The 21610-nt window shown below is 58.4% G+C and overlaps 2 protein-coding genes across 2 annotated transcripts; both read left to right on the plus strand.

Annotated features, from left to right (window-relative positions):
- Positions 1–1618: 1618 nt before the first annotated feature.
- LOC107078110 (dual specificity protein phosphatase 8) lies at positions 1619–5928 on the plus strand. The gene is made up of 5 exons (XM_069191747.1): positions 1619–2650; positions 3399–3497; positions 4011–4170; positions 4258–4381; positions 4477–5928. The coding sequence occupies exons 2-5, from the start codon at positions 3411–3413 to the stop codon at positions 5600–5602; spliced, it is 1497 nt and encodes a 498-aa protein (XP_069047848.1). The 5' UTR covers positions 1619–2650; positions 3399–3410; the 3' UTR covers positions 5603–5928.
- Positions 5929–8898: 2970 nt separating this feature from the next.
- rras (RAS related) lies at positions 8899–15972 on the plus strand. Its single transcript, XM_069191945.1, has 6 exons — positions 8899–9307; positions 11342–11429; positions 11501–11603; positions 13140–13248; positions 13435–13553; positions 13933–15972. The coding sequence occupies exons 1-6, from the start codon at positions 9209–9211 to the stop codon at positions 14018–14020; spliced, it is 606 nt and encodes a 201-aa protein (XP_069048046.1). The 5' UTR covers positions 8899–9208; the 3' UTR covers positions 14021–15972.
- Positions 15973–21610: the final 5638 nt, after the last annotated feature.

Genomic DNA, 21610 nt, shown 5'->3' on the forward strand with positions numbered 1-21610 from the left:
GGGCCCGACCGTCACCCGAGCGGTCATTGGCTGAGCAGCCGGCGGGGGCGGGGAGAGGGCCGAGCAGCCAATCGCCGTGCAGGTGACTGTCGGGGCGTATGTCGTCATCTTCCTGAGCCGAGGTTCGCCAGCTGTTTGCGCGCAGGGCTGCGGCGGTGCAGGCGATCAGGGGGGCTGGTGTTGTCTTTAATGCAGCGAGAGAGCCAGCAGCAGGGACCGAGGATCGAGTTCGGAGCTCTTGTGTGTCATGGTTGTATTAACGGTATTTTTATTGCGGTCTCACTTTGAGAATGTGAGCTTTGACATGTCAGCTGAATGTGTAAGGGCTTTACAACAGGAGCTACAGTCCCAGTCCAGTAGGACAGTCATGTTACAATAGGAGCTACAGTCCCAGTACAGTAGGACAGTCTGTTACAATAGGAGCTACAGTTCCAGTACAGTAGAACAGTCCTGTTACAATAGGAGCTACAGTCCCAGTACAGTAGGACAGTCTGTTACAATAGGAGCTACAGTCCCAGTACAGTAGACCAGTCTGTTACAATAGGAGCTACAGTCCCAGTACAGTAGAACAGTCCTGTTACAATAGGAGCTACAGTCCCAGTACAGTAGACCAGTCTGTTACAATAGGAGCTACAGTCCCAGTACAGTAGAACAGTCCAGTTACAGTAGGAGCTACAGTCCCAGTACAGTAGGACAGTCTGTTACAATAGGAGCTACAGTTCCAGTACAGTAGAACAGTCCTGTTACAATAGGAGCTACAGTCCCAGTACAGTAGGACAGTCTGTTACAATAGGAGCTACAGTCCCAGTACAGTAGACCAGTCTGTTACAATAGGAGCTACAGTCCCAGTACAGTAGAACAGTCCAGTTACAGTAGGAGCTACAGTCCCAGTACAGTAGGACAGTCTGTTACAATAGGAGCTACAGTCCCAGTACAGTAGACCAGTCTGTTACAATAGGAGCTACAGTCCCAGTACAGTAGAACAGTCCAGTTACAGTAGGAGCTACAGTCCCAGTACAGTAGGACAGTCTGTTACAATAGGAGCTACAGTCCCAGTACAGTAGGGCAGTCCCGTTATAAAAGTTGCCTTCTTCCACAGGACATTCCTATGAAACGCTGTTCCTGCTCCACAGAACAGCACAGAACTACAGCTGGTGTTTGATTTCCAGGGTCGCAGAACCCACCCGCACTCAGGAGGATGTTGTTTTCAAGCGGGCGGTGCGCTGAGCTAATTACCACCCTACTTCAGCCCTGTCGTTTCCTTCCAGTCCTGCGGCTCTTTCCCGGTGGGGCTTCATGTTTCAGAACTGGAGGTGCTTTTCCAGCGCGGTAGAGGTGTGGGTGATTGTCGTGATTATCGCCCATTGATGAGGCGCGCTGTGTCCGTGTTTCCATTAGAGAGAGATAGAGAGCCTGATCCCAATAATGCTCAATTTGTTTACAGTATATGTCAATATTTTATGACATGTCTCTGTTGTAAATGTCTGTAGATTTTATTTTACTTTTATTTTTTGTTTTGTTCCATGTTAATTTTATTATTTCATTTGCTTTGGCAATACTGATTGGACCCATCGGTCATGCTAATAAAGCACCTTGAATTGAATTAAGAGAGAGAGAGAGAGGGAGAGAGATGCTCTGTTGCCATGGCGACCGCAGGACGTGGGGACCCGCGAGCCGAGGCTGGGGGTGTTTTGTTTTCGTGCCGGCCTCGCGCGTGTGCGGGATTCCTCTCGGGGCGCGCGGGGGGGGGGGGGTTGGCAGAGGCAGCGCGCTGATTGGCTGGGGATGACATCAGCCTTGCGCTATTTTTAGCTGCGCTGAGCTGCATTACCTCATCGCCCTGCCTGGCGCAGGTACCGGCCGTATAAAACCCTCCGGAGCCGCAGACAGCGGGACTTGTACTCTCACTGACAGAGCGGGAGCGAAGCGCTTTACTGGAGCCGCACTGTGGGACCGCCGGCGCTCGGACCCTGCCCGCAGCCTGTCTCTGCCCTGCGCGCTCGGACCCTGACGCAGCCTGTCTCTTCCCTGCGCCCTCGGACCCTGACGCAGCCCGTGTCTCTGTCCTGCGCCCTCGGACCCTGCCCGCAGCCTGTCTCTGCCCTGCGCGCTCGGACCCTGACGCAGCCTGTCTCTGCCCTGCGCGCTCGGACCCTGACGCAGCCTGTCTCTGCCCTGCGCGCTCGGACCCTGCCCGCAGCCCGTGTCTCTGCCCTGCGCGCTCGGACCCTGACGCAGCCCGTGTCTCTGCCCTGCGCGCTCGGACCCTGACGCAGCCCGTGTCTCTGCCCTGCGCGCTCGGACCCTGACGCAGCCCGTGTCTCTGCCCTGCGCGCTCGGACCCTGACGCAGCCCGTGTCTCTGCCCTGCGCGCTCGGACCCTGACGCAGCCTGTCTCTGCCCTGCGCGCTCGGACCCTGACGCAGCCCGTGTCTCTGCCCTGCGCGCTCGGACCCTGTCGGACCTGCAGGCTGGGCTGCTGAGAGAGAGAGAGAGAGAGAGAGAGACCTCACCTGTCGAGTTTCTTGCACCCTTTTGGGCGGCGGGCTAGTTGTGGTTTCCCGCCCTGCGTGTCGTGGGCAGGACGGGCCCACTGTGGGATTGTCCCAGACTCCTTCAGCCCCGCGTCTCCCCGCGCCGGAGCCCCACGGTGAGTCCCGGGGGTCGTGCGCGGCTCGTCACTGGTGCCCCGTCCACGGGAAGGGGGGAGATATAGTCCAGCTGAGGTCGATACTGTGGCCATATCGGTCCGGTCCGGTCCAGAGTCGCTACGCAGACCGAATCACGTTCGCTGCGATTACTGCTGTTGTCGGCACTGTCCCGGGTTAGTGATGGAAATGAAGGGTTTTGCAAGGAGGTTTGAACTCGCGGGATCTAAAAGGGGATCAGCAGCTGAGGTCCTGCTGGAGTCGCAGCGCCCTGCCCCCTGTCGGCGGCCCGTCCGCACTGCAGGGATCCAGGCCAGGGGCTACCGGGTGTTCAGCTACCCTCCAGTCCGGAGCTGTCTGATCCGCCTCGCTTGTGCTGGTGAATGAGATTGACTGGTAAACCAGTAAAACCAGGAGCGGATCAGACTTCTGTGCGCCAGGAGTCTGATTGACCACAGTGTAAAACCTGGAGCGGATCAGAGTGCTGTGTGCCGGGAGTCTGACCACAGTGTAAAACCTGGAGCGGATCAGAGTCCGGTCTGGCTGAGCTCTGCAGTCTGACAGCAGCTCAGGATGGGTGATGAGGGGCGAATTTACTCTGAGAGGAGGAGGAGGAGGAGGGACAGATCAGAGGAAGTGAAAACGGGAAATACCCTGGGGGCAGAGTGGGGGGGTGAATCTGTCCCACTGGTGCGAGTGGAGCTCTGGTGTGTGTTTCCTGCCTGACCCCTCCTCTCACTGACCCCGCAGTGACCCCGCAGGATGGTGATGTACCAGGACGCCGACAGACCCGCCCTGTCCCCTCTCCTGCCCCACCTGTACCTGGGAGCCCAGAGGGACGTCACCAAGGTGAGTCTGCGAGGGTCGAGCCATCCAGCGGCCACTACTGTCCAGCCAGTCCGGGCCGGCGTGTGTGGTCAGTTGGAGTGGGAGAGGAGGCCAGTGTGTGGTCAGTTAGGGCCAGTGTGTGGTCAGTCAGTGTGCCCGGTCAGTTGCAGTGGGAGAGAAGGCCAGTGTGTGGTCAGTCAGTGTGTGTGGTCAGTTGCAGTGGGAGTGGAGGCCAGTGTGTGGTCAGTCAGTGTGTGTGGTCAGTTGCAGTGGGAGTGGAGGCCAGTGTGTGGTCAGTTGCAGTGGGAGTGGAGGCCAGTGTGTGGTCAGTCAGTGTGTGTGGTCAGTTGCAGTGGGAGTGGAGGCCAGTGTGTGGTCAGTCAGTGTGTGTGGTCAGTTGCAGTGGGAGTGGAGGTCAGTGTGTGGTCAGTCAGTGTGTGTGGTCAGTTGTAGTGGGAGAGGAGGCCAGTGTGTGGTCAGTCAGTGTGCCCGGTCAGTTGCAGGGGTGTGGGATAACGCTCTCCTCTCCCGCAGGACGGCCTGTCCGCTCTGGGGATCTCTCATGTCCTGAGTGTGAGCCGCTGCTGTCCACAGCCCCACTTCCTGCCGCCGTCCTGCTTCCTGCGCGTTCCCATCGACGACTCGCTCAGCGACCAGCTGCTGCCCTGGATCCCCGCCGCACTGGCCTTCATCGGTACCCTGCTCCTCTTCCTCTTCCCGGTCACTCTACAGTCCAGCCAGTCAGTGTGTCCAGATTAACCCCCCCCTCTCTCTCTCTCAGACCAGGCTCGCTGTCAGAGAGGAGCTGTGCTGCTGCACTGTGTGGCCGGAGTCTCTAGGTCTCCAGCTCTCGCTGTCGCCTACATCATGCACCACCTGGGACTCGGCTTGGACGATGCCTACCGGTCAGTCAGTCCTCCTGTCTTCCTGCCACCTTGTGTCCTTCTGCCTGTATCATTCTGCCGGTGCAGCAGCGGTGACTCGGTCTCTCTCTCCGCAGGTTCGTGAAGGAGAGGCGCCCCTCCATCTCGCCCAACTTCAACTTCCTGGGTCAGCTGCAGCACTTCCAGAGCATGCTGGCCCGCCCCGGCGCGCCGCCAGCCAATCGCAGCAGACCGCCCAGCCCGCCTCCGACCAACCTGACCAATCAAAATCTGCATCCTCCTGCAGCAGGAAGTGACCTCGGTCACGACAACAGCAACACCACTTGCTCGGGCAGTGGGCGGCTGGTTCCCATGATGCACTACGACAGACCGACTCGCGTCAACCTTAACCTGGAGCTCCGGGTCCCCCAGCGAGGGACTGACGCCCCTGGACCTGCACGCAGCTCGGACTCCCTCTCTAGGGACGCCGCCCCCAGCGCCCCCGACACCCCGAACAAGCCCCCATCTCTCTCTCTGGGCGGCGAGACGCCCATCGACTGCCTCTGCTCCTCCGCTCGCTCGCTCTCCCTCTCTCCCGCCCCGAACAGGACCGGGCGCCGGGGTGCAGGCCCGCCCCAGCCGAGCCCCCAGACGCCAACCGGGCACCCCGCCGCTCGAGAGCCGCAGGAAAGCCAGCTCCTGTCCGCGGAGAGGACCCCACGATCCCCTGGCTGTCCGCCGGCGGTCAGTGCGGGACCTGGCGGGATCCAGCCCCCCGTCCCGCAGACGGACCCCAGCCTGCCCCAGACCGGGCCTCCAGCTCGACCCGGCCGCTCCAGGGGCATCCCGGAGCCGGGCGAGCTGGGGGTCTCCCAGGCTGAGAGGCGCCGGAGCTTGACCCTGTCCCTCTCTGCCCCCCCCGCCCTGGCCGCCCCTCTCCCGGACCGCCACCAGGGGGCGCTCGCGGGCTGCGCCATGGCCGAGGAGGCCCGAGAGGACCAGGGGGACCCCAAGACCCCGGCTTCCCCCTTCAACCTGGCCGTCTCCAGGCTGGTGGGCTGGGGGGAGAGACTGCTGCTGGGGGCTTTCCTGGGGACCAGGGTGGCGGAGGCCGAGGAGGAGCTGGGGAGCCCCCTGCGCCCCCGAGTGGGCCCCCGGCTGCTCGTCCTGGGGGCGCCCAGCTGCAAGCACCAGGTCTTCGCCCAGCGGCACCTGGCCAGCCGGGGTCAGAGGTCGTCGCGGTGCGGGGCGGTGCGGCTGTGAGGAGGTGACGCGCTGGTGAACCCCTCATCCCGAGTCATTAATTGATTGATTGATTGATTGATTGATTTCTGGGGCTGGTTTAGTGGCGGATGAGGGCATTCGGGTCGCCTGCAGAAGGGGGGCGCACTGGCGCAGGACTGGACACTGACGCCCCGACGTGGGGTGAACCTTTTTGCACAGACTCTTGGGGTCCGGCCCGAGGGGGGTGCTCCGGCCCCTGCGGCCTGCGGGCCGGTCCTGGAGCGGTCCAGTGTGGCGTCTTCCCGCCAGGCCGCGGGTCTGCTTGTGCTCGTGAGGAGATGTTTAATAAAGACGGGGGTTTTGTATGGGGTGTCCGAGTCGTGGTGCGAGGATCTCGCTGTGTGTGTGTGTGTGTGTGGAGGGGCTGCTGCTCTGTGACACAACATGCTGCACCCTGCTACACAACACACTGCACACTGCACTGCTACACAACACACTGCACTGCTACACAACACGCTGCACTGCTACACAACACGCTGCACACTGTACTGTTACACAACACGCTGCACCCTGCACTGCTACACAACACGCTGCACACTGCACTGCTACACAAAACACTGAGCCCTGCACTGCTACACAACACGCTGCACACTGCACTGCTACACAACATGATGCACACTGTACTGCTACACAACACGCTGCACACTGCACTGCTACACAAAACACTGAGCCCTGCACTGCTACACAACACGCTGCACACTGCACTGCTACACAACATGATGCACACTGTACTGCTACACAACACACTGCGCCCTGCACTGCTACACAACACGCTGCACACTGTACTGTTACACAACACACTGCGCCCTGCACTGCTACACAACACGCTGCGCCCTGCACTGCCACACAACACGCTGCACACTGTACTGTTACACAACACACTGCGCCCTGCACTGCCACACAACACGCTGCACACTGTACTGTTACACAACACACTGCGCCCTGCACTGCTACACAACACGCTGCACACTGTACTGTTACACAACACACTGCGCCCTGCACTGCCACACAACACGCTGCACACTGCACTGTTACACAACACACTGCGCCCTGCACTGCTACACAACACGCTGCACACTGTACTGTTACACAACACACTGTGCCCTGCACTGCTACACAACACGCTGCGCCCTGCACTGCTACACAACACGCTGCACACTGCACTGCTACACAACATGATGCACACTGTACTGCTACACAACACACTGCGCCCTGCACTGCTACACAACACGCTGCACACTGTACTGTTACACAACACACTGCGCCCTGCACTGCTACACAACACGCTGCACACTGCACTGTTACACAACACGCTGCGCCCTGCACTGCTACACAACACGCTGCGCCCTGCACTGCCACACAACACGCTGCACACTGTACTGTTACACAACAAACTGCGCCCTGCACTGCCACACAACACGCTGCACACTGTACTGTTACACAACACACTGCGCCCTGCACTGCTACACAACACGCTGCACACTGTACTGTTACACAACACACTGCGCCCTGCACTGCCACACAACACGCTGCACACTGTACTGTTACACAACACGCTGCGCCCTGCACTGCCACACAACACGCTGCACACTGTACTGTTACACAACACACTGCGCCCTGCACTGCCACACAACACGCTGCACACTGTACTGTTACACAACACACTGCACACTGCTCTGTTACACAAGACAGTGCAGCTGCCGTGTGTCTCCCAGGTGGGGCTGGCAGGAGCGAGAGGAGTTTCTGTCTGTCTTCCTGGGGGAGAGCTGGATCTGCGCTCGGCGCCCTGTCCAGCCCGTGCGGCCCTGCAGGTGTGCTTCTGCCCGCCGGCCACTGGGTGGAGCCGTTTCCCTTCTAACCGCCAAGTCTGCACAATCTCTGCCTGTTCCTGTCTGCTCATTCCCGGTTCCGCCCGTGGTTTGTGCAGAGAGCTGCAGTGACTCGAGCGCAGGACCTCAGTGCGCCTGTGTTTCACAAAAGCGTCTGCTGGGCTCGGCCTTCTCCAGAGTCGCCATGGCTTTGAGCCCCACTCTCTGGCTACTGGACACACTCCACCACTCTGACACTGACCACTGGACACACTGATACTGTCCACTGGACACTGCAGCACACTGACACTGACCACTGTTCACTGCAGCACACTGACACTGACCACTGGACACACTGCAGCACACTGACACTGACCACTGGACACTGCAGCGCACTGACACTGACCACTGGACACTGCAGCGCACTGACACTGACCACTGGACACTCCAGCACACTGACACTGACCACTGGACACACTGCAGCACACTGACACTGACCACTGGACACCGCAGCACACTGACACTGATCACTGGACACTCCAGCACACTGACACTGACCACTGGACACTCCAGCACACTGACACTGATCACTGGACATTGGACACACTGCAGCACACTGACACTGACCACTGGACACCGCAGCACACTGACACTGATCACTGGACACTCCAGCACACTGACACTGTCCACTGGACACTCCAGCACACTGATACTGTCCACTGGACACTGCAGCACACTGACACTGACCACTGTTCACTGCAGCACACTGACACTGACCACTGGACACTGCAGCGCACTGACACTGACCACTGGACACTCCAGCACACTGATACTGTCCACTGGACACTGCAGCACACTGACACTGACCACTGTTCACTGCAGCACACTGACACTGACCACTGGACACTGCAGCGCACTGACACTGACCACTGGACACTGCAGCACACTGACACTGACCACTGGACACCCCAGCACACTGACACTGACCACTGGACACTGCAGCGCACTGACACTGACCACTGGACACTGCAGCACACTGACACTGACCACTGGACACCCCAGCACACTGACACTGACCACTGGACACTGCAGCGCACTGACACTGACCACTGGATACTCCAGCACACTGACACTGCGGATTGCCAGCTGAGGCACGCGCTAGGACCCGCCGCGGCTCGAGCGGGCCTCACCCCCGCTCGCGGCCGTCTCCATTTAAGGCAGAACACACCGCGTGAGTCACTCGGCTTCTCACCGAGCCGCGTCACGGGGCCTCTCCGGCGCCCCGCCCCCTCATAGAATATTAACGAGCCTGTCCCTGAGGCTCGGCGCCGCGTCGCCCCGCCCCCCCCGACGGCGCCCGAGGAAGCCACGCCCCTTTCTTGTATATGCATAAGCCTCGGCTATTCTCCGGCCCGGGCCAGGTGGGGCGCCCCGCCCCCTCATGAATATTAATGACCAGTTTAATTTCCCCTCACCCAGCCCCGTCTCTGCTCGGAATGAGAGACTGCGGGCGGGGAGGAGACGAGAGGAAGGGTCGCCTCGGGCCGTGAAGTTTTTCAAAGAGCTGGAAAGGTGCGGAAGGAGCGGCCATATTCCCGTGTAGCGGAGAGCGAGACGGACTCGCACCCGGGACGCCAGGGAGCTCGAGGGAAGAAGCCGAGTCCCGTCGCGCGCCGGAGCGCCCAGAAGTTCCGAAGTTCGCGGAAGAGGCTGCGCGAGGCACCGGCAGCCCGAGGAGGCGAGGCGAGGGGGGCTCGAGCGCCAGGCGGCCCGGAACATGTCTCGAGAGCCGCCCACGGACGAGGAGAAGTACAAACTGGTGGTGGTCGGGGGCGGCGGCGTGGGCAAGAGCGCGCTCACCATCCAGTTCATCCAGGTGAGCCCGGCCGCGAGGCGCCGCCAGCGTGGCTGTCGAGTCCGGGTCCGGGTCCGGGTGCGAGCCGGGCAGGTCCGGGCGTGACAGCCCTGCGTGCGTGTGCGTGGCTGAGTGATCTGGGAGGAAGGGGTGGGCGCTGGTCCGTGTCGGATTCCGAGACGGGACGGGCCCGTCAGAGAACTGAGCAAGGCTGCACCGGAAGATCGTGGTACAGCCCGGTGAGACCAGGGTAAGATCACAGTACAGTGAGACCAGGGTAAAAGCACAGTACAGAGTAGTAGTTCCCAGTGATATCAGGGTAAAAGCACAGTACAGTGCAGTTAAGGCCAAGTTAGATCAGGGTAAAAGCACAGTACAGCGCATGTAAAGGCCAAGTTAGATCAGGGTAAAAGCACAGTACAGAGCAGTAGTTCGCAGTGAGATCAGGGTAAAAGCACAGTACAGAGCAGTAGTTCCCAGTGAGATCGGGGTAAAAGCACAGTACAGAGCAGTAGTTCCCAGTGAGATCAGGGTAAAAGCACAGTACAGTGCAGTTAAGGCCGAGTTAGATCAGGGTAAAAGCACAGTACAGTGCAGTTAAGGCCGAGTTAGATCAGGGTAAAAGCACAGTACAGTGCAGTTAAGGCCGAGTTAGATCAGGGTAAAAGCACAGTACAGAGCAGTAGTGCCCGGTGAGATCAGGGTAAAAGCACAGTACAGCGCAGTAGTGCCCAGTGAGATCAGGGTAAAAGCACAGTACAGCGCAGTGGACGCGTCCCAGTGCACAGCGGTGTGGTCCAGTCAGGTTTCTGAAGGTGTGGAGCAGATTGCTGGTCAGGCGCTGGTTCTGTGCTGTGTGGGCGCGGTCAGGCGCTGGGAGGCGCTGGGACTTGTCTGCAGGAGTGAGCAGACACCGATGACCACTGTGGGTGGAGTATTACTCAACTGTTACTCACTGGCCTGGAGTGTGTTCATTACTCACTTGCTACTCCTCCACTGGGCTGGTCTGTCAGGGTCAGTACCTCTCTGGGGTCAGCGGACCCCTCTGTCCGGGGTCAGTACCTCTCTGGGGTCAGCGGACCCCTCTGTCCGGGGTCAGTACCTCTCTGGGGTCAGCGGACCCCTCTGTCCAGTCAGTACCTCTCCGGGGTCAGTGGACCCCTCTGTCCGGGGTCAGTACCTCTCTGGGGTCAGCGGACCCCTCTGTCCAGTCAGTACCTCTCCGGGGTCAGCGGACCCCTCTGTCCAGTCAGTAGCTGTCCAGGGTCAGCGGACCCCTCTGTCTGGGGTCAGTACCTCTCTGGGGTCAGCGGACCCCTCTGTCCAGTCAGTAGCTGTCCGGGGTCAGCGGACCCCTCTGTCTGGGGTCAGTACCTCTCTGGGGTCAGCGGACCCCTCTGTCCAGTCAGTACCTCTCTGGGGTCAGCGGACCCCTCTGTCCAGTCAGTAGCTCTCTGGGGTCAGCGGACCCCTCTGTCTGGGGTCAGTAGCTCTCTGGGGTCAGCGGACCCCTCTGTCCAGTCAGTAGCTCTCTGGGGTCAGCGGACCCCTCTGTCCAGTCAGTAGCTGTCCGGGGTCAGCGGACCCCTCTGTCCAGTCAGTAGCTGTCCAGGGTCAGCGGACCCCTCTGTCCGGGGTCAGTACCTCTCCGGGGTCAGTGGACCCCTCTGTCCGGGGTCAGTACCTCTCCGGGGTCAGCGGACCCCTCTGTCCGGGGTCAGTAGCTCTCTGGGGTCAGCGGACCCCTCTGTCCGGGGTCAGTAGCTCTCTGGGGTCAGCGGACCCCTCTGTCTGGGGTCAGTAGCTGTCCGGGGTCAGCGGACCCCTCTGTCCGGGGTCCGTAGCTCTCTGGGGTCAGCGGACCCCTCTGTCCGGGGTCAGTAGCTCTCTGGGGTCAGCGGACCCCTCTGTCCGGGGTCATTACCTCTCTGGGGTCAGCGGACCCCTCTGTCCAGTCAGTAGCTGTCCAGGGTCAGCGGACCCCTCTGTCCGGGGTCAGTAGCTGTCCGCTGTCCGGCCAGCGTGTTCACTGCTCTTCCTCCGTCTCTCTCGCAGTCCTACTTCGTCTCGGACTATGATCCCACTATCGAGGACTCCTACACCAAGATCACGGCGGTGGACGGCCGGCCGACCCGATTAGACAGTAAGTGTGTGTCCCGGCGGCCGGCCCGGTCAGCGGAGTGCTGTTGGTAGTAACTGTCCCCTCTCTCTCAGTCCTGGACACTGCCGGGCAGGAGGAGTTCGGGGCGATGAGAGAGCAGTACATGCGCTCCGGAGAAGGGTTCCTGCTGGTCTTCGCCATCAACGACCGGGGCAGGTGAGCACATGACTGACCGCTGACCGCACACCGCTGACCACTGACCACACACCCCTGACCACTGACCACACACTGACCACACACCGCCCCGCACCCCTGACCACCGACTACACACTGTCCTGTCCACTGACTCCTCTAGTCCCTGTGGAGTCCAGCACACTGACACAGCCCAGTCACAGGCTCTAGACTCTTCTAGTCCCTGTGGAGTCCAGCACACTGACACAGCCCAGTCACAGGCCCTAGACTCTTCTAGTCCCTGTGGAGTCCAGCACACTGACACAGCCCAGTCACAGGCTCTAGACTCTTCTAGTCCCTGTGGAGTCCAGCACACTGACACAGCCCAGTCACAGGCTCTAGACTCTTCTAGTCCCTGTGGAGTCCAGCACACTGACACAGCCCAGTCACAGGCTCTAGACTCTTCTAGTCCCTGTGGAGTCCAGCACACTGACACAGCCCAGTCACAGGCTCTAGACTCTTCTAGTCCCTGTGGAGTCCAGCACACTGACACAGCCCAGTCACAGGCTCTAGACTCTTCTAGTCCCTGTGGAGTCCAGCACACTGACACAGCCCAGTCACAGGGCTCTAGACTCTTCTAGTCCCTGTGGAGTCCAGCACACTGAGACAGCCCAGTCACAGGCTCTAGACTCTTCTAGTCCCTGTGGAGTCCAGCACACTGACACAGCCCAGTCACAGGCCTCTAGACTCTTCTAGTCCCTGTGGAGTCCAGCACACTGACACAGCCCAGTCACAGGCTCTAGACTCTTCTAGTCCCTGTGGAGTCCAGCACACTGACACAGCCCAGTCACAGGCCTCTAGACTCTTCTAGTCCCTGTGGAGTCCAGCACACTGACACAGCCCAGTCACAGGCCTCTAGACTCTTCTAGTCCCTGTGGAGTCCAGCACACTGACACAGCCCAGTCACAGGCCTCTAGACTCTTCTAGTCCCTGTGGAGTCCAGCACACTGACACAGCCCAGTCACAGGCCTCTAGACTCTTCTAGTCCCTGTGGAGTCCAGCACACTGACACAGCCCAGTCACAGGCTCTAGACTCTTCTAGTCCCTGTGGAGTCCAGCACACTGACACAGCCCAGTCACAGGCTCTAGACTCTTCTAGTCCCTGTGGAGTCCAGCACACTGACACAGCCCAGTCACAGGCTCTAGACTCTTCTAGTCCCTGTGGAGTCCAGCACACTGACACAGCCCAGTCACAGGGCTCTAGACTCTTCTAGTCCCTGTGGAGTCCAGCACACTGACACAGCCCAGTCACAGGCTCTAGACTCTTCTAGTCCCTGTGGAGTCCAGCACACTGACACAGCCCAGTCACAGGCCTCTAGACTCTTCTAGTCCCTGTGGAGTCCAGCACACTGACACAGCCCAGTCACAGGCTCTAGACTCTTCTAGTCCCTGTGGAGTCCAGCACACTGACACAGCCCAGTCACAGGCTCTAGACTCTTCCTTTAGAGTTGGGAGAAGCTGGACTGTAACAACAGAGCCAGGAATTATGGGATACTTCAGCTTCTCCCTCTCTCTCTGCAGCTACAATGAGATCCACAAGTTCCACACCCAGATCCTCCGAGTGAAGGACCGGGATGACTTCCCCATGGTTCTGGTTGGGAACAAAGCGGACCTGGCGCCCCACAGACTGGTAATGCTCACTCTGGCTGTCTTCCCTGGCACTCGCTGTGTGGCGCGGCCGTGTGTTCCAGACACCCGCCATTCTCTTTGTAAAGCGACTCTTGTTTTCAGTCAAACTCCCCTCCAGGAGCCTTGTATCTCCCCCCGGTCCCGGGTTCCTCCCTGATCTTCTGCCTCCCTCCCTCCCTCGCCCCAGGTCTCCAAGGAAGAGGCAGAGAACTTTGCCCGGGAGAACCGGATCCCATACATGGAGTCCTCAGCCAAGATCCGGCTCAACGTGGACGAGGCGTTCCAGGAGGTCGTGCGGGCAATCCGGTAGATCCCCGAGCTTCCTTCCTCTCCGAGATCGGTTTTCCTCCGCCCTGCCCCGACCGGCGCGGTGCTGGTTCTGACAGAGGCGCTTTCAGGGCTCCGGTCCAGTCCGGTTCGCCATGCGGGCTCTGAGGGTCCTGGGGTGACCTGTCCCGGCCAGCGCTGCCGGCTCTGTGCTTGTGGCGTTGGCTTGTGAGATGGCAGCAGTGTAGGTGCTGCCTGTGTTGGGTATTCACTCAGTTCTCTTCGGTTAAGGACTTTTCAGCTTCTGGGCGCTAAAACCGAGGTGTGTGTGTGTGTGTGTGTGTGTGTGTGTGTGTGCGCCATCTGACTTGGTTTTGCAAGCTTGTGACCCCTGACCTCTGACCTTTCGCCCTCGCAGGAAGTTCCAGGAGACCGAGAGCCCGCCCACGCCTTCCCATCAGGCTGGCAAGCACCAGTCCAAGTCGTGCCCCTGCGTGCTGCTGTAACCGTGGAGACGGCCCCCGCCCTCCCCCCTCGGAGACCGGTGCCAACACCTCCAAGCTCCCCCTGACCCCTGGACGCAGCCGTTGCCCTGGACACGGGCTCCCCCGTTGCGAAGGCCGGCGTGCGGCGCAGCCGTGACCCCGGTCCGGCGCCCCCGGTCCGGCGCCCCCGGTCCAGCGCCGGGGCCTCGGCGTTGTGCTCCAGATCCGTGCCGACAGATGGACAGTGCCTCGTGTTACTGCACACCGCGGCCAGGGCGACACTCGGCGCGCAGCAGACTCTGCTACACCGCACTGGAAGCACAGGAAATGCGTTGCACACGATAAAGTAGCCTTCTGTGCCGGCATGTTAAAGTGTAGTATACCACAGTAAAGCGCACTGGGGCTCGATCTGGGCGGCGCTGAGGTGCTGCCCTCCTGCAGGCGTGATTCGTTTTCCCGCTGAGAGCTGGACGGTCGGATTTCTCAACCGATTTCCAAATCCCTCGGCCCCCGGCGGAGGAGGCGCTGTTCTGCCAACAGGCCGGGCTCCTCCGCGCGCGGCGGGGCGTCCCGTCCCCCGGTCGTATCCGTGACCGATCCCTCCTCGCTCCGCGGCTCCGGCCCCTCCGCTGGATCCCCGGCCCCTCGGGTTGCAGCCCAGTGGGCGGGGGCTTAAGTGTCGGGAGGGAGTGGCGTGGGAACGGAGCAGGACCAGCAGACCCCTGTGTCAAGGCTGGACTCGGGGCGCTGGGGCGACCCCTGCAGGGTGAGGGGGGTCAGCGCTGCTCAGTGGGGGCGCCTGCAGTGATGACCCCCCCCCCCCCCCCCCAGACCGCAGCCCCCGGCTGGCGGCTGATGCATGACGAGATTTCTCTCTTTTAACGGCCCGAGGTGCAATTTTAGCTTTGACACGTTTCCTTCTCCGCAGCGAGCCTGCCCTCCCCACCCTTGGAGAGCCACAGCTTGCTAACGAGCTTTTGGTGGCTTAATTGACTGTCGTTGACTTCATTGGCTCAGGCTGGGCTGTGGCTCCTCAGAGCCTGAGGTCAGAATCACTGATACACAAGGGACGTGAACTGCTCAGAGTCTCTTTTTTATACAAAGAATCATGATAGTAATAGAACTGCTGCTTGATTGTAAAGTTCTTGTGCGGGTGGGGTCTCAATAAAAGCTCTCCGGCTCCCCCTGGCCTCTTCCTCTGGGATTTCGCAGTTTTGGGGAGCTTCCCCGAGGAAGAGAAGGCGTGAGCCGTGGCTCACCGGGACACTCGGGAACCCCTGAGTCCTCTCTCCCTCTCCCTCTCCCTCGTCTCGGCCGTGGGGTTCTGATGTTCACGTTGGAGTCATGGGTGAAGGCGATCCGGCCTTGATCCTGTCGGATCGGGGGCTTGTCCGGCTCCTGCAGTGCAGCTCGTCTCCGAGCCTGGAGCTGGGAAGTGTAGTGGAATCTGGAGTGACAGCCCTGGTAAACTTCGGGCGGAGCGGTGGCTCTGTGGCTCGGGATCTGCGCCTGTGGCTGGGAGGTTGCCGGTTCAAATCCCGCAGCCAGCAGAGGAATCCCACTCCATTGGGCCCCTGAGCAAGGCCCTTCACCCCAACTGCTCCAGGGGTGCTGTATAAATGTCTGACCCTGCGCTCTGACCCCCAGCTTCTCTCCCTGTGTGTGTGTCTCACGGAGAGCGAGCTGGGGTCTGTGAGAAGACAAATTCCTCATGCAAGAAATCGTATCTGGCCAATAAAGTGACCTGATCTTGACCCGGACTGGGCCGGACGGCTGGGGAGGCTGGAGAGGCAGGGGGAGCACTGGGCCGGTGTGCTTGTCTGAGTCGGCGCGCGGCCAGAGGGCAGCCGGGCCCAGAGCAGGGCTCCCCGCTGGCCGGCCCGCGGCTGGAGGGGGTGTCCCCCTGCTGCGCCGGCCTGTTTTCAGAGGGGGTGTCCAGGCCCCTGTATTTCTAAATAAACCCTCTTTCTGAAGCCTGTTGTGCTGGGTTAGTGTGTCTTCACAGCGAGGCGCGGGCCTGCAGACCCGGGTTCGAGGGCGGCGGTCTGGGGGTTCGGGTCGGGTCCACACCTGGAGAGCGGGGCCAGTGCCAGGGTCCGGAAGAGCTCCGGGGGTCCCGGGGCCTGAGCGAGACACGCACACGCTGTCACACGCGCCGGGGCGCTGACCTTTCCTCTCGCCCGCCCCCTCCTCCCCCTGACCTTTTCCGTCCGGCTCTGGGGCTCCGGGGCGCGCTGTCCCTGTCGCTCCGGCTCTGCCTCTCTCCTGGCACGGAGACGGGCTGACCTTTCCCTCCACGTCGGGGGGGGCGGAGAGGATCCTGTGGGATCGGGGGGGTCGGAAAGGAGGCAGGAAGTAACTCCTGGTGCACCGGAGTCTGGACAGCAGAAGCGCCGGCGCCGACAGGCCCGGTTCTGCATGGATCGTCCTGGTTCCGGGGCAGCTGGACAGGAGTTTGGTGCCAGGAGAGAGAGGTTTCTGGGGAACCGGGGAACCCCGCTCGTAGGAGCCACGAGGGGAGAGGCAGGTACCGACTCCAGCACACAGACACACGGGACACCGGACTCACAGCGGGGTCTTTATTCAGACAGGGGGGGTGAGGGGGTGCAATCAGGATCTTCATCGCCGACGCAGATCAACGGGCATTGAGGAGGAGGAGGGGTGCTTCTTCCTCAGCTGTGCTGTTGCAGGAAGATTTGACCTGAAGAAACAGGTGGATCAGAGGTCAGTTACTCTGGGTCAGTCCTGCTCAGCTGCACAGGCACACGGGGCCAGTCCTCTCTCACTCCCTCTCCCTCTCTCCCCTTACCTGTGTTCAAATTCAAAACCAAAACCCTTTCCTTGGCAGGACAAACATTTGCCATATTGCCGAAGCTGTACGAGAACAATCTGCATTATCCTTGTTTCTGAACCTGGGGAACGAGACCTTTCTCCAGCTCTCAGCCTTACCTGTTGCCGCCAGGAAGTCCCGCCTCCTGCGCCCAAAGCCCTGGGCCCCGACATTGGTGGACAGGAAGCTGTGCTGGCCAATCATGCCAGAGCGGCTCAGAAAGTCAGCCAATCGGTGTGTGATACATGTGGCCATGTTACAGGCCCTCTTCATGACTGACCTGAAAAAGAAAGATTAAAGATCAAGAATGCAGACACACTGACTGGACACTCCAGTACATGAACACTGCACTGAGAGAGAGAGAGGGGTTAATACACACACACTGACTGGACACTCCAGTACATTAACACTGCACTGAGAGAGAGGGGTTAATACACACACACTGACTGGACACTCCAGTACATTAACACTGCACTGAGAGAGAGGGATTAATACAGACACACTGACTGGACACTCCAGTACATTAACACTGCACTGAGAGAGAGAGGGGTTCATACAGACACACTGACTGGACACTCCAGTACATTAACACTGCACTGAGAGAGAGAGGGGTTCATACAGACACACTGACTGAACACTCCAGTACATTAACACTGCACTGAGAGAGAGAGGGGTTCATACAGACACACTGACTGGACACTCCAGTACATTAACACTGCACTGTGAGAGAGAGGGGTTAATACACACACACTGACTGGACACTCCAGTACATTAACACTGCACTGAGAGGGAGGGGGGTTCATACAGACTCCAGGCTCTCTCTCACCTACAGTCACTCCAGTCCATTAACATTCTACATTAATGAATCATGGAACATTAAAAATGTAACCCACAGATACACTCTCAAACACACAGCAGTTCAGAGAGAAACACCCACAGCTGGACAGACCGACTCACCTCCGCTGGTCCGTCACCCCAGAGTCTCTGTGACCCAGCAGGTGGAGCTCCTCCCCTCTCCCTGGGACCCCTCTGGTTGTTGAGAGGGGGGTACAGAGACACAAGAGGGGTGCCCAGAGGAGCAGGGTCACACACAGCCCCCAGAACTGAGAACATGATGCCATCTGAAACACATCAGCACTCTATGTCAGGAACCAAGACTGCAGTCTTGGGGTCTTCAGTAAGGGGTTAAAGGTCACTGTGAATCTGGGGTCAGAAGGCTAGTAACTGGCTCAGTTTAGTCTCATTTCACCCCCCCCTGTGGTGGCTGGGTGCTCCTGAGCTTGTAGCTTTGCTTCTGTCTGAGACCCACACAGCTTTCAGAGCGAAGAAGCACTCTGTTACCAAGGAGGGTGAGGGAGGAAACTGGAGACGATCATGAGAACACGGGGTGAACAAGAGGAGACCATGAGAACACACAGCGTGAACACGTGAACAAGAGGAGAACATGGGGTGAACATGTGAACAAGAGGAGAACATGAGAACACACAGCGTGAACACGTGAACAAGAGGAGAACATGGGGTGAACACGTGAACAAGAGGAGAACATGAGAACACACAGCGTGAACATGTGAACAAGAGGAGAACATGAGAACACACAGCGTGAAAACGTGAACAAGAGAAGAACATGAGAACACGGCGTGAACATGTGAACAAGAGGAGAACATGAGCATAGGGAAAGCAGATGAGCCACCGGGAGAACACATGAACAAGGTGAGAACATGAGTAATGACTTTAAATTATGTTTTGCGGTTGATTATGACCTTTCAGCACGACTTGGAAACCCAAGCTCGTGTGACAAATTCCACTGTCCTGTCTCTCCAGGTGTATCATCCTGGTTCTCTCTCTCTGGAACCCCTGTCCCCCTCCCAGCCCAGTGACAATCCCAGAGAGCCCACAGCCTGGGTCTCTCGATCCCCTGTCCCTCTCCCAGCCCAGCACAGAACAGCAGAGACAGAGCTACTTACCTTTCTGTGTGTGTCTGGTGTCCCTCTCAGGTGAGGGCAGGTTCTGTATCTGCAAGCGACGTCTCTCTAACCTCCTTATATACAGAGTAAACCCCCTCTCCCTGTGTATTTAACCCCCTCCTCTGCTGTGCGCTGCTAACTCTACCTGTCAGATACTAACCACCCACTCCTGAGCTCCAGCCGCCTGTCCCTGATTGTCCAGAGACAGTGCTTCCGCAGGGGTTGGGATACAGTGTTCTCCGTGTGCGAGAGAGGAGTTGCTCCTTTGATATGTACAGTATGGGCTTGTGCTTCGTAGCTGATCTCTAAAGCGGATAAAGTGATTATTTTTTAGGGTTTGTGTTCGCTACATTGTTTAAATATTTGACACAGTAGATACATGATAAATAGTCTTGCTCTTTAAAGGAAGGATATGCTTAGGAAGTGTTGCTCTCATGACCCGGGTTACTCCGAAGCCTGTCTGCCCCTGTGGCGATGCTGGAGTGGCAGCAGGCTTGAGAAGACCTGTCTGAGGGCTCCTGCCCGTCTTCGTGAGCTGGACTTGGCTCGTTTCTCTGGCCTTCAGGGGATGTTTGACTCTCCCCTTTCCCCTCCTGCTCGCTGGGCTTCTGGCAGCTGGTTCAGACTCTGTTTCGCGAAGGCGTTTAGGGGCTTTGTGAGACACTCAGACGTGCTGTGATCCTGTGGCCAGGGGTGTGCTCAGCGCTTGGTGGACTGATGTGAAATGGGTCCCTTTATTCTGAGCCGAGTCAATGCCTTGTTGTTGTGGGTCTGCCCCTCCAGACTGCAGTGGATCCTCTGGTCCGGTCTGGTCTCACAGCTGGTGGGTTGTGGGTTGAAGTCCCAGGCACTGTTGAAGCTACTTCAACCAAGCTGCTCCAGTACGACACCCAGCTGTGCTGATGGGTTCAAGTGGACGTGTCATCTACTGCAGACGGGCCTGTGATTGGCACTGAAGAGCCTTCTGCTGCTCCAGGAGGTGGTGTCCCAATCTAACGGAGGGTTGCTTTCATTACAGTGGAGCATAAAAGATTGTGCTCTACTTTATTACAGAATTCGACTCTTCTACTGTTGTACTATTATCTACTATATTCTACTACCATAGAATTCGTTTTTCTGTTTCAGAAACCGCTGGGTGTATTACAAAATGGCTACTGTCTTCTGTAAAGGCTGTGCTGTTTTTCCAGGTCAGAGCGAATATTGCTTCTCTCCCCAGACACACAGCTCCACACCCACCCTCAGAGTCTCCGGGCCTCTGTATTAGTGTTGTCGCTGTGGAGCAGGGCTGCTGCTTCCCGTCAGCGCATCTCTGTTTTCATCGCGTGACGATCTCCGTCCTCTCCCTGCTCCCTGCTCCCTGCTCCCTGCTCCCTGCTCCCAGTCTCCTGAACGGCGGGAAGGCATGGTGACCTTTCTCCAGCCCTTCCTCTCCTCCCAGCTGGAACACCTCTTTCTGAGCCACCGGGAACCAGTTTGCCCACTTCCCTCCCCTGTCCCCCTGATCCATGGCCCCTCAGTCTTCCTGAGGGAAGGTACTCTCTCCCCTCGGCCACACCGCCAACGCCACCCTCTTAAATTCTTCCACATTTAAGGTCAACGAGAAGTTTTTGAAGTAACTTAACATCCGTGAACCGTTGAGGAAAAGGGTCCGATGAGGCAGTCCATCGTCCGCTCAGTCCAGAGGCTAGACTCCGGCTCCACGGAGCCGAACAGTTGTCCGGCCAGCCCCTTCCTGGCCGCGCCGTGCCGCTGGGGTCGAGGAGATCTTGAGCCTCCTCCTGGGGAGAGGAGGGGGAGCGTTTCGTCGTCCGTGCTGCCTGGAGGGCGTCAGGCCTCACAGAGCGGGAAAGGCGGGGAGTTCAAGGAAAAATCACACGATCTGTGAGCACGAGCCACGTGTCCAAAAAAGCTTGAATTTGCAACTTTACGATGGACAAGACCGCTGTTGCACTTTTTATGCAAAGCACGTTCGTCAACGTGAAAAAGAACCAGGGTGTTTTTAAGGGGCGCTACGTACAAGGTTGTCGCGGGTAGTGAATAACACATCCGAGAAGCAACACTGGAAAGTCCACCGTCTCACATCTGCGGACCGCGGCAATATTGGAAACATATTTTTTATTTTCACATAACATAAGTGAACATATATCTGAATTATTTTATTAACTGTCACTGTCCGTGTGTTTGTATTTACAGGGGTCTGAACATGAAGCGATGAGCTCACGTTTAAAAGGACTCTTTTATCTCTGTGTTCCCGGCCAGTCCTCGGTGTAGAATACAGCGTGAGGGCACACCTGCCCTCTGAAGACACAGGTGTGGGCGCCTGCGGTAGATCCTCAGGTGAAGTCGATACACACTGCCGCGATATACATGGGGTCCCTATCTTGACATGCTGTGGAGGTCCTGTCGCGATGGTATCCCACAGTTACGCGTTTGGCAACAGTGTGTCACGGCGGGGAAAGAAAAGGAAAACGTGCCTTTGAAAATAAAAACCACAGATCTTACAATCACGGTGATTTTACACACATTACAGCCACAGGTTTGTGTCATAGATGGTTAACTTGGCATGCGTCATGTCTTAGTATTATTCACATCTGAGGAGGCTCACATGTTTATGGATATTGATTGTCTTTAAAATGTTAAGGGTACGAGCTCAACTGTCTATTTGCTGCCTGTGTGTTGTAAAGATCACCTTAACTAGAGACCGACGTTTTACAGCATATCCAGTAAACTGTGTTTATTGCTATAAAATCAAAAGCAAAAAGTTTTCTTACAATGCTTATTAAGTTCTACCGTCACAAAACACAGTATATTAAAGAA

This window comes from Lepisosteus oculatus, chromosome 7, assembly GCF_040954835.1.
Source record: "Lepisosteus oculatus isolate fLepOcu1 chromosome 7, fLepOcu1.hap2, whole genome shotgun sequence".
NCBI classification, from domain to species: Eukaryota; Metazoa; Chordata; class Actinopteri; order Semionotiformes; family Lepisosteidae; genus Lepisosteus; species Lepisosteus oculatus.

Excerpts from the sequence above, each read along its gene's own strand:
- LOC107078110 (XM_069191747.1), top strand. The coding sequence starts at position 3,411 with ATGGTGATGTACCAGGACGCCGACAGACCCGCCCTGTCCCCTCTCCTG. Across the intron at positions 3,498-4,010 it reads CCCAGAGGGACGTCACCAAG|GACGGCCTGTCCGCTCTGGG; the intron begins GTGAGTCTGCGA and ends CCTCTCCCGCAG. Across the intron at positions 4,382-4,476 it reads GGCTTGGACGATGCCTACCG|GTTCGTGAAGGAGAGGCGCC; the intron begins GTCAGTCAGTCC and ends CTCTCTCCGCAG.
- rras (XM_069191945.1), top strand. The coding sequence starts at position 9,209 with ATGTCTCGAGAGCCGCCCACGGACGAGGAGAAGTACAAACTGGTGGTG. Across the intron at positions 9,308-11,341 it reads TCACCATCCAGTTCATCCAG|TCCTACTTCGTCTCGGACTA; the intron begins GTGAGCCCGGCC and ends TCTCTCTCGCAG. Across the intron at positions 13,249-13,434 it reads ACCTGGCGCCCCACAGACTG|GTCTCCAAGGAAGAGGCAGA; the intron begins GTAATGCTCACT and ends CCCTCGCCCCAG.